This window comes from Eschrichtius robustus, chromosome 2, assembly GCF_028021215.1.
Source record: "Eschrichtius robustus isolate mEscRob2 chromosome 2, mEscRob2.pri, whole genome shotgun sequence".
NCBI lineage: Eukaryota > Metazoa > Chordata > Mammalia > Artiodactyla > Eschrichtiidae > Eschrichtius > Eschrichtius robustus.
The window spans coordinates 56,768,710-56,781,018 of record NC_090825.1 but is presented as its reverse complement, the minus strand read 5'-3'; the positions used below and the strand labels follow the sequence as shown (position 1 = coordinate 56,781,018).

At 33.6% G+C, this 12,309-nt stretch overlaps 1 protein-coding gene across 3 annotated transcripts in view; it reads right to left on the bottom strand.

The window, feature by feature from the left end:
• Positions 1-379: 379 nt before the first annotated feature.
• Positions 380-12,309, bottom strand: part of TNPO1 (transportin 1) — an 82,964-nt gene continuing 71,034 nt past the window's right edge. For all 3 annotated transcript variants that reach the window (XM_068535489.1, XM_068535491.1, XM_068535490.1), the window contains exons 19-25: positions 11,894-11,992; positions 11,623-11,718; positions 8,670-8,745; positions 7,686-7,785; positions 5,295-5,369; positions 3,980-4,122; positions 380-2,024 (exon numbers count right to left, since the gene is read on the bottom strand). In XM_068535489.1, the coding sequence (XP_068391590.1) occupies positions 4,015-4,122; positions 5,295-5,369; positions 7,686-7,785; positions 8,670-8,745; positions 11,623-11,718; positions 11,894-11,992 (554 nt within the window). In that variant the 3' untranslated portion in view covers positions 380-2,024; positions 3,980-4,014. The remainder of the gene's footprint in view (positions 2,025-3,979; positions 4,123-5,294; positions 5,370-7,685; positions 7,786-8,669; positions 8,746-11,622; positions 11,719-11,893; positions 11,993-12,309) is intronic.

Sequence of the window (12,309 nt, the reverse complement as noted above, 5' to 3'; positions counted from 1 at the left end):
TTCAGTGCAATGGCTGTATCATTCAACACCTTTAGAGGAAGAGAACCATGCAAAGAGGAGCAACTGCTTACAAAAATGGTTATTCAGTATTTATTCTGCAATGCGAAGGTGACAAACTAAAATATAAAAAGGTTGTTATGGCTTAACATTTCTGTTGCAGATTAAATATGCAGCATTGAAAAATGGAAAGGTGTGGCTTCATCTCTGACCAGCAGAGTTAAAAAGAAAAATCTCTCCATTTTCCTTCATCATCATGGGATACACTGTTCAGGCAATCCAAATTAATAAAGACTTGCACTTTCATATGGACACAAGATCAAGTGTACCAGTTAGGTTTTCACATTCACAGTATATAAGAAAATACACATGGAAGGAAAAGTAAAGGGTTAACTTAACAAGGATTTATTCACAGGAATACATGTAAGTAGAGAAAAATAACAGAAAAGCTAAACAAATGAAATGAAGAGGATCCAAACCAACTTTCACTCTGTAGCTTTTACTTGCACCCTGTGTGCATATATCTAGGGCACAGAGGGCCACCAACATGCGCCAATACAGTGTAGGAACCCTGCATTACATCCATTAACTTAAACATATCTTTAAGATCATGCTTTGAACAAAAAAAGAAAGCTTAGAAGGCAATATGTTGAGTGGGAATAAACATTGAAATATAGCAATCATGTCTTCAACTTCTACAATTGTCTTTATGTGCCAACTAACATTTATGCAGCCTCTTACAGATCTTTTACCATGTAATTTAAGTTTTAGAAGTTTTGATAAAATCACTAGTAGTATATAACCATGCAGAAAGCACATCACACTGACAGCACAGAGGCAAAGATTTTGCACAGGTATATCAGCTTTCCACATTGTGCAGGTTACACACAATACAATATCAATCTTATTCCTAACAGATCCTAAAAAGATATTTCAAGGCCTAGCTGTAAACTACAGTACTTTATATCTATATTCTTAATAAAAATAAAATCCACAAATCTTAAAAAGGAATTTTAAATGCAGGGCTATATTGAACTGGTAAACTGCAACACAAACTGGCGCAACAGAGGTAACTGAATACCAATCTCACTCTATGTGATGCAAGCATGCTACTCTCCCACTAATTTAAAGTACTTTCAATCACTATGAGCCAGAATGCATGCCTGAACCTTAAACTGCACTTTAAAAATAACATCTTGGCCTAGAAATTAAATCTAATGAAGTACAACCATCAAATTATATCCACTACATTAATGTCTTAATGCAAAATCAAGATGTCAATCTTTAGTTTGATATGTCCAACCCCATTTATTCCTCCCTCCCTGCCCACCCCACAAAGGTGAAAGGAGTGACTCATTTGGCATTTCACAGGGTGCTTCATTGTTTATATTTGTTTTGTTTTATTTCCAACTTTCTGGGGTACCTTAAATTGTAACTTCCAAGAACCTGCTTCTACTATTATGGGTAGGCAAGCTGATTTTAACTCTTATTAGCTTTCTTTTGTGTAGTTCTTCATCAGCATGCAAAAACAAGTCCCCATCAATGTGGGAAATTTTATAAAAACCTTTAAATAAAAAAAACTAAAAAAACAAAAAAAACCCAAAAACTTTACTGTCTTCTAATCCCCATTCTTAGGTTTCCTTTATTGTGTGCTATAGAATTTTTCCTCTTTCTCATCCCTATGCATCATTTATATGGTTCTTGTTTTGGTACAATTCCCCATAATATTCCAGAATGTACTGTTTTGTGAGTAGACTGAAGAGCTTTTTCTTTTTTTTTTTTTTTTTTTGCTTCTTCACATCCAGTGCAGAGTTGTAATTGGAGACAGATTTCCACCCACAAAGGCTCCAGATGTTAAAACGTTTCCCAACAGCGACTTAATACAGTGACGGCAACACCTCCCTCCCGCCCCTCCCAGTAGGGTTGGGATTGTACTGTATTCCCTACTGGTTTACCCTTCCCCCCTGTAAAGGGTAACATTTTCCCTGGGTGCAGAGGCTCCCTCATAGTCTCCAAGACTGAAGGACCTGTAAGAAAACAGAAACAATTTTATACGTAAAATTGTTTTTCTTTTAAAGCCAGTGGAACACAAAATTAATCAGGTAGCAATGCTATCTCTACCTAAAGAAAATGAGAAACTGTACAAATTGCCTAAGATCACGCTCGTCAATGAGAACCATGTTGCTCCCTTCTCCTACAGCTCTCAGCTGTCACCTGCATCAGATACGAAAAGTGACGCCAAGCTGGGGACATGCAGAGAGGTGTGCAGCGCTTTATACAGATGAAATATAGATGAAATATGCCTTGTAGGTTGCCATCAGTCTAATTATCTATCCTCGTTCGCACAATGGGTCCCAATGGGAGCCGATTATTTCTTATATAACAAGTTGCCTTGCTTTCTTCAAAATTAAGTTAGCACTTTCTTTAGGACAATCACTTTCCTTAGTGAGAATTGAAACATTATCATTTTTGCCAGTATTCCCAACGTTAAGCAAAAAAAAGAGCGTGACTTATTTTACTCAGTCACGTCCTATACTCTCAGGCCTCTTCATTTTCCTGATAAAGACTTTTTCAATGCTAGCACAGTTTTAATTATGAGAAGATTAAGAAATAAAGGTAGATTACTGGGAGACTGTAACTAGTACCTGACAGTTGTCCTTTCACAACAGAACTTTAACTACTCCTGCGAAACTCTGGACATTTATGAAGATCACCACAGTTAATTCATAACTGGTGAAATGACAGAGACCACATACGGTTTATTAATCAGGGTTATTAACCCAAAAGTGCTCAAGACTTAGCTCACTGTTGAATAATTTAGCCCTTGATGCTAAAAGTTATTTCTCATCTATTGCATTCTCATGATTTAACGTAAAGTGAATCAAGCACTTCTCTAAAATGCTAAAGCCACAAGACAGCCTTAAGGACTCAAGACCACTGAGGGACAACACACACAAAGGGCTCTGAGACATTCCAGAGGCTGCAAGTCCATTTCTACTGCCCTTTTAGGCTAGTCAACTTAGATGTTCAAATCTTTCCAGGTTTAAAATCTAGCTCAGAGTAAACCAGCAAGCATGCAAACAGAAACTCCAACATACAAGGTAATTCAAGTAAGTGTATGCTTTCTCAACACACACTGAGTACACTCTCTGACCCTCCAGTTGAACAGGTCTCAGTCCATGTTCAAAAACTAATGAAGTGCGTCCTGGCTCACTGTACTAACCCATATTACTGATATTTATTGAGCCAACTTAGTGTGTTAGGCAATATACGAAGTCCTGGCACCACATATAGAATAGTATTTAATCCTCAAAATAACCTAACGAGGGAACTAAGGCTAAAAGACCAGAATTGTTAGTTTGACTTAAGTCAGAAAAACTCAAACAACAAGAGTGCAGGTGGACTTTCCTCTCTACCACCCCAAATCAAAAAAGAATCTTCCACTGATCTTTTAAAAACACAGTGCTGGGAACAAGGAAGGTGTTCAATAAAATATGAAGAATAAATATTAAATATTCCTATTTACTGAGACCAAATCCAGTTCCAATTCTACTTGGGTTTTCCCTAAAGCTCGCAACATAGGAAGTCCTTGATATATGAGACTATAAATTCATGCTTTAAAAATGAATCATCTCTACCCTGCCACAGTGAATGTCAGTGACCTCTTAAAGGGCAAAAATTAAAAAAAGGATTGGTTGAAGAAATGGTGAGTAATCCAACTAGTACACCAACTTGGATTTCCTTCTACCTAGGATTCAAAGTGGAACCAGGCATTTTATCTTGCTTGCTGGCTCATCAATCAATCCATCAATCAATCAATCTCCAGCCTTCATGTAAGTAATTTTAAGTCAAATATAACATGAGGCTGTTTTACTCAACCTCTGTGGAAAACAAATAGCTTTTATTCTATTCAGTAGTTTTAGACTGAAGTCCTAACTTAAGTTCCTTCATCCTGGAAAATTCCAAATTTCTTACAACTTACCCCTAATTATGGGACTGCAGCCTAAGCGTATGAGATTAAACACCATAAAAAGCTGCAAGACGCTCTTTTAAGGGAAGCGGAAACTGGTCAGAGAAACGCCTCCAATTTTCATCCCCAACTTGATTTTTAAATCCATGAAGGATCTGCAAAAAAGTAAAAAATCATTAATTTATCAATAACAAAAGAGAAACTCTCATATCTGCGTAGCTTCTGAAATCAAACACTACTGATTTTATTATTCTAAAATTTTACCCCTATTAAAGTAGTTATTCTCAAACTTTGTTGAATTCTACACCATTCCATGTCTTGCCTAAAAGCACCTCATAGAATATGCTGCACTTTGCTTTGAGAAGGTTAGAACTCAGCAAGTGTCCTAGTAACAGAAGTACTCTAAGCAATCTGACATAGTAGTAATGAAAAGCAAGCAAAAACGTATAGAATTCACCCAAGGGATTAAAATTTTTATGCCTTATTAAGTTTATTCAAATTGAAAATACACAAAGCTTTGGGGGTTCATAGTTGCAACTATATAGTTCACTAATTTTTTTTTTAATTAATTAATTTATTTATTTTTGGCTGTGTTGGGTCTTTGTTTCTGTGCGAGGGCTTTCTCTAGTTGCGGCAAGCGGGTGCCACTCTTCATCGCGGTGCGCGGGCCTCTCACTATCGCAGCCTCTCTTGTTGCAGAGCACAGGCTCCAGACGCGCAGGCTCAGTAGTTGTGGCTCACGGGCCTAGTTGCTCCGCGGCATGTGGGATCTTCCCAGACCAGGGCTCGAACCCGTGTCCCCTGCATTGGCAGGCAGGTTCTCAACCACTGTGCCACCAGGGAAGCCCTAGTTCACTAATTTTAATATTAGGTAATTCAAATGTGTAGCAGCATTTTATTTCTTATTTTGTTATGGCTGAGGGCTGACTGGAGTTAACCACAAGCGGCATTACTAAAACACACAGGTTTAATCCTTGCTGCGACCAGTTAGATTTACTTTGTTCAATAGATTATATTATACGCCAATCTTAGTCAGCCATCTTTGAAAATACATGCTATTTTGCATAGGTGGGATAACGGGACTTCATGAATCAGTGGTACTGCTTGAGAAAATATTTTTAAAATACATGCTCTATTGATACAAAGTCACTACTGTATATTAAGAAAAGATCAAGTCAACTTCTTTATTACCAAGAACAAAGGTTATATAGTCTACCAGTACTGATTTGAAGAGTCTAAGTTTCATATGAAATAAAAACATAATTTAAATTTCCCAACTAAGACTGTAACAGTCACATGATGTGCATCATAAAGACTTTTTAGTTACCTTACAGAACATGTCTCGCAGATCATCTTTTGGATTAATCCATGATGCAACAGCATCACAAAAAAATATAAAATCCTATAACAAGCAAGAAATACATCTTCAATTGATACTGTATTTGTCAAACACAACAAAAGATACATGTAAACTTCAGAATATATATCAACAGAATCCTAGGTAAAAAAAAAAAACAACTTTTTTAAACAGCTATAATAAGGAATTAAAGTAATTTCTTAATGGTTGTCCCTGTTACTCCACCATCAAGGAACCTCTAACTCATTCAGTTTATATTGGAATTTAGTGCTACAGGAAAACCCAAATGAACTTTTTGGCCAACCCAGTATTTCATTTTACATTACAAAACCCCAGTCTAGTAAACGTGTAGCATCAGCAAGGACTGAAAGCATCAAATAAGCACCAGTTTAAAAAATCTTCATTTATGGAATTAATTATATAAATTCAATAATTTTACAGTTCTGATTGGCCTAGAAATAATTCAAAGCTAGTTAAGTATACACCAAACAAGTTTGACTTAAAGCATAGGAATTTATAGATCTAAATTTCAAGATCCACCTCCAGATAGAAATGTAAATGAAATGATAAGTTAGAAGAAAAATTACGTAGTTACAAACAGCACCCAGCCCAACCCAACTCAAACAAACAAAAAAACCCCCAATGCTCAGACTATTATTTATAAGATAATCAGGTTATTCTGACTAAAAGAACAAGGTGGTGACAGGTATATGCTTGAAATACTTCATTTAAGTATTTTTCAAGTTCGACTATCTTACTGAAACAACAGTTCAACATACAACATACAAGATACTGCTGATGTACAACTACTTTAAATTTTACTATTAAATTCAGAAAACCTCATTAATTTCAAATAAAATCACTAATACTAAAATATGTGCATAAAACACATATTTAAGCAAATAAAATGCCACGTGCCCAAAGTTTATGGTTTATTCGAATTATGATTCCAGTGTCTTCTGAATATCAAAGTCTGATGTTAAAAATTTAAATTATATATACATGCAGAATTTGTGATTAAAAATTTAAACATAAAAGAATAAAACTTAAGACATTTTCTTTTAACCATACCCAAATAAAGTATGTAAAAAGTAGAAATTTATACCAACTTTTAAGTTGGTAGTGATTTCATGACCACACGTGTTACTGTCACTGTCTTAAATGTTAATGCAAAAGGAAAAACAACAATAACAAAAAAAAAAAACCCTGTATGAAAATGCTCCTTCTTAATATGGTATATACCACATCAGATACCTCTAAAATGTATTAAAGGTGACACAAAGTTCTTAAGTATTGGAAAAAACCCAGAAACTCAATGCCAGGAGGTTATTTTGCAACTAGGAACCATCGTTTAAGACAGTACTGGCTTGTTTTAATAGTAAGTTATTAATGTTATACAAATGTAAAATTAGCCAAAAGACTTTTTTTCCAGTTCTACTTCATATGTTTTCAATGCCTATCACCTACACCAATTTTGAATTTTATAAGCTGGTATTTCACAATGTTTCTAAACCTGAATTAACAAACAACACAGTAATCCACGTAAGACAGGAAGTATCAAAAGGTCTCAGTTAAAAAATGTTCAAAGCACCTATCTCTTGAAAGTGAAAGGTTATTTTCTGGAAAACCCTTCCCATACTTTCTTTTCCTTACAATTCATCTGTTGAGGAACCTGGGGCATTTAACCTATAGCCCCATAGCCTGTATTTTGTTGACTTCATACATACGGTGTAAATCAACACGTTCCTTTATGTTTTGTATGTCAGCTGGATCCAGAGGTTTGATCAGATTCACGTTTAGTACTGCCGCCAAATAATTTTTTAAAGGCTAAAGACGTCTAAATATAGTATGAAATAGCGTTAAGAAATGAAATTAAGGATGAATAAATCACTAAATCATAAACTCTCAAAGTTAAAGCAGTTTCAATGGTTGATTCAGTGTTCTATTTTATTCACTACTGAGTTTCTGATCTAAGTAACAGAAAGAGTATCCTACTATTTGATCACCCTCTGAAGTGCAGACAGCCTCAAACTCAGCAAATTGATATTCACGGTTTTAGGAAGCATTTACAAAGTAAATAAGTGACGTCTGAATGTGAATGAAAGAAGCTTTGGCTTAATTCAAGTCAAGAATATAACTTTTGTTCTCCCAATCTGCTGTTATTATATGTCAGGACCAAAAAAACATTTAGGAAATAAAAATAGGCATCATCATTTCAAGATATTAGGAAATACACATTTAAAACATAATTTGTTTCAGTTATCTTCAGTAAAAATAGGTAATATTTTTAATAATTATAGCTTAAACTTTAGAGTTTCATAATTCAGAACACTAAAAGTTAAATCCTTTTGAACATCTTACTTGGATTACTCCACTGGGATTCACACTGATCATGGTACAAATCCCACGAAATGCTGAATCCTTTTCCTCATTGTCCCTTATGTTTCTCAGAGAGGTGCACCTATTAAAATTATAGAATTGAGTTTAGCATTTAAGTAAAAAGCAGGTTCAACTACAATACTAATGGACAGTATTTAATGGAATAAGCACCAGAGTAGAGATAATGTTTATATTCAAAGAATTTTCATAAAGCTTAAAGTTTCTCACACTTACTATATTATGTTGGGCCCATCTAATCTCAATATAGTGAAAACCTTGAAATTCACAATTCTTACTAATAAATTGCATCTAAGTAATAACAACTGATTTTAATTTCCCATTTAAACTATTAATGAGCTTGAGCCAAGAGTAAATTACCCATTTTTAAAACTGTACTATGACTTGTATTCCATTAAACACTACTAAAAATGTCTTGAATTGAAAGACTGTCAATCGAAAGAAGCAGAACATAGGATATACTGCCACAGTAGAAACTATTATTATACAACTTATGATGTAGATGTTTAATTTTTACATTAACAAGCAAATAAGATTTTTATACATAACAAATTTAAACATGTATTTCTTAATGCAATCCAAGTTTTCAAATTAATTCTAAAAAAGAAACAATGCCAAAACCTAAATTTATAGAATTTGCATGCATCTTTATTTTACTGGAGGATATTTAAATGCTTTTTATGTATAATCAAGCTTTTTAACACAGCAAGCATGTGACAATCTTATCCCATGCATCAATTAGTCGTTAGCCACAACATAAAATAAATATACATGACGATGCTACTGAAAAACCTCACAAACCTGATAGGACAAGATTAGTCACATGGTTGGCAATGATTAAGGATTGTGATTTTTGTAACCAACTGAAAATATATCTAAAAGTGAGATAGAAAGAGAAAGAAAGAGTGAAGAAAAATGAATTAAAAAAAAAGATTGAATAATACACACCAGGGTCTTATAAACTGCTGTAGCATGGGGGCCACCTCTTGAGGACAAACGTAACCAAGACGACCAATTGTTATTGCTAAGGTAACGCAATCACGGTTATACACCACCAAACGCCAACCAAGACATGAGCAAATGAGGGGGAAGGAGAAAAAATAAAGAAAAAACAACAAATAACTCAGAAACAGAAACCAACAGAATTTGTGTATGATAATAAACATAAGATTTCACCAGTGCTGTTTATTACCACCCCCTATAATAAGGGGCAGCAACATATATGGCATACTCTTGGAAAAAGAAAAACAAAAGGAATTAAAAAAACTTTAAAGATTGAGAGAACACCAAAAACCGTGATGAATTGCTTTTCTCGCTCAATCAAGTGTCAAGATATTCTGTTAATAAAATGATGAGCGATTAAACAGATGGATTTAGATTCTTCCTTCAAAGCCGGTTGAAATTTCAGTTTAACAATGAAATCTAGGTTTTCTCCCCCAAGAAATACTAGTAAATGTAAATGATTACATTTCTGAATTGTCTATTCAAACACACTTCTCAGAAGTTAACAGTTAAAAGCTTTCTCACTTCTTTACGTAGCTTTCTATGTGATTTCCATTCTTTGAAAATTATCTAGGAATCTGATCAAAATTTTGGTATATTTTTGGTTTGTTTGCCAGCATTTCCAAAACAAGCCAGTGGACCATTTGTTGCCTGATATCAAAATCAACTATTAAATTTTAGGTGTTATGGTACATACTGAATAAATGGATTGGAGAATTGCTGTGCTATGTCAAATCCCGTTCCGAAAAAAAACCTCGGATGGTGATGATGATAACAACTCAAATAGTCCACTAATTTCAAACCCTGTTTGACAAAAAGGAAATTTAGACAGTCCACTGTAATGACATGGGATATGTGGACCAAAGGAACAAATATTCTGTCCTTGCTATAAAATGCACAGCACACGATAATAGATAATGAAAACACACTGATTACATGCTAATATTTTATTTTTAAAAATCTGAAGTGGGAATTAATCAAACATATATTCACCATCAAAATTCAGTTAAGTCCTTAAATTTACAAAGAGTTAAAACAAGTGCAACTCAGAACTGCATTCTGCAATTCAAAGGTACATTACATATAAATACATTTATACACAACGGGGAAAAAAAAAAAACAAACAGAAAACAAACCATGAGGTGCTTTAATGGTGTTCTCTCAAAAACTTACAGGTTAACCTTTCATAAAAAAAGGGTGGGGGGGTAAAGAAAAATGTTTAAGGATTACTTGAAGCAAACTACACAGATAATACTAAAATCCAGCAGATTCATATGAAGCAAGAGAAAGAAAACCTATGTTCAAAAGACACAAACTATGCAACATTCTCATTAAACAGGCAAGTATGAACAACCCAATGAAACATGCGATAAAGCAGATGATGGTCCATTGAAAAAGTTCAGTGTAGGATATACTAATCAGAAAAAAAGCAAGTAACTGCATATACTAAGGAATTGGCTTTATGAAATATTAAGATAATGGTAATTAAGTTGCTAAAATATACAGATATTACCTACTGACAATGATTTTACTTTATTATCCACCCCCCTCCTTTGGGGATGGAATAAGAGAAACATTTCCTGCAGTCACTTGTGATAAGAATAATACAGTGAATCCCAAGTGTGTTTCTTAATCATATCAATTCAATCCATCAACTTGAAGGGCATTATCAACTACCTTTTGATTTACTTAGGGTAGACTCATACTTAGAATATAATCTTATATATAAAGCCAATTTGTTCAAGGAACTATAACAAATTCACCACCTGATATCCCACAAGAAACTTTAATATACATTACACTCAACATTTATTTGCAGTTATGCATTCACATTTAAAAATAAATAGGAAGTTTCTTAAGGTTCAACAGTAATTTGATAATGGCCAGGTGTTCCAAATCTGAATGTCATGTATAGGTACTGCATTCTAAAGAGATAAAAACCTGACAAGATTTCATAACCATCCTATACATAGCTTTTTATACTTTTCAGCAAGAAAATCTAATTCACTTTATGATATAAACAGTACCCATACAGTCAAACAGCCATATAACTGTTTCATAATTAAAAGATTTCCTTCCATACCAATAATCACATTAATTAATCACATTAGGATATAATAAACTTTCTATAATTAAAAAATGTAAAATTAAAATACCTTTGAAGATAGATTTTTATTTAGAAAAACTTATTTGATTCCTTGTCCAGTATATTGGTAAGGCATTCACTGACTATGAATATACTACTGGAATTGTCTTAGTATATCAAGAAAAAAATGTGCCTGATTGAAAACAAAATTTACATTTTAAAAAATCAGGGAGGGTGGAAAGAAATAACCCTGAAATGTGTTTTACAGTATGGAAGGTACTCTTTAATATAAACATGCTCTCTATAAATGCAAAAGAGAAACAAGCCTCCTGAATAAAAATCCCACAAGATACTGCTTTAAGTTCCCAATCTGAAGAAGAGTATACAACAAAATACAAAATACATATGCCATTATTAATGAACTAGCCACTATAATGCAATCTATTTTTGGCTACATTTTTACAGATTAAAAAAAAAAAAAAAAGAAAAAAAAATACTCCCCAGCTGCCAGGTACTCTCTGAATTAATGTAAAAGTAAAATTCGTATCATTCAATAGTTATTTTAGTTGGGGCCCATTTTAGGCAGTATTAAAACACTATAACAGGGGAGAAAGTGTTTTTTTGAAAGTTTCTGAAAACTGGCTATGGAATGAAGCTAAAACAGTATATTTCATTACTGAGAATACAAATTAGCTGTTAATTAATAAGCTGGGTTTCTAAAGCTAGCTTTGCTTTAGTTTCTCTACACATCTTAACGTAAAATAAAAAGGCAAATAATTTTCTCTTCACCATAACAGTTCAGTCATATGGTACCTGTATTCTCTAACAACGTCTTTGGTGTGTTGGGTCTGTTAATGATTTCTACAAGCTGGTGCAACACCATAGGAATATAAGGCTGCATCTCTATACCTAGATCATTCCCAAAAGAGAAAACAAAAAAGAAAAATTTCATTGTTAAAATATCAATGTAAAATATTTTTGCCCCCTTTACTGTGATATGTTATAATATTCATATATATAAAGCTCATTATAAAATATTAAATTATCTAAAAATGTATATTTTTAAAGGGGAAAAAAATCTTACCCATTTGAATGGAGATTTCTCCAATTGCCCATGTAGCATTATTGCAGACTGAAATGAACTCTGGATTTAGGTTGGTTCCCAATATTGGCATGAAATCAGCTAGAAAAAAAAAGTTTTTAAAAACTATGTAGTAAACTTCTCAATAGCAGTGTTTTGTGCTTTAAAGGAGATCTACCAGATGGAAACTGAAATCTAGGCAAGAAACAGCCTTAAAAAAAAAAAAAAAAAAAAGCTGTTGGTAATAATTATCTTAAGAAACCGAAGGAGGCAGTATCTGGCCACTGAACGTTCATGTGAAATGTATCAGGAAGCCCAAGTTTTGGTTTTATTTTAAGTATCATTAAAAAGAGCTGGTCAGAGTAATCTCTCTTGTCATCAGACTGAGAAAATTTAAAATAAAGTGAGGAAAACATGAT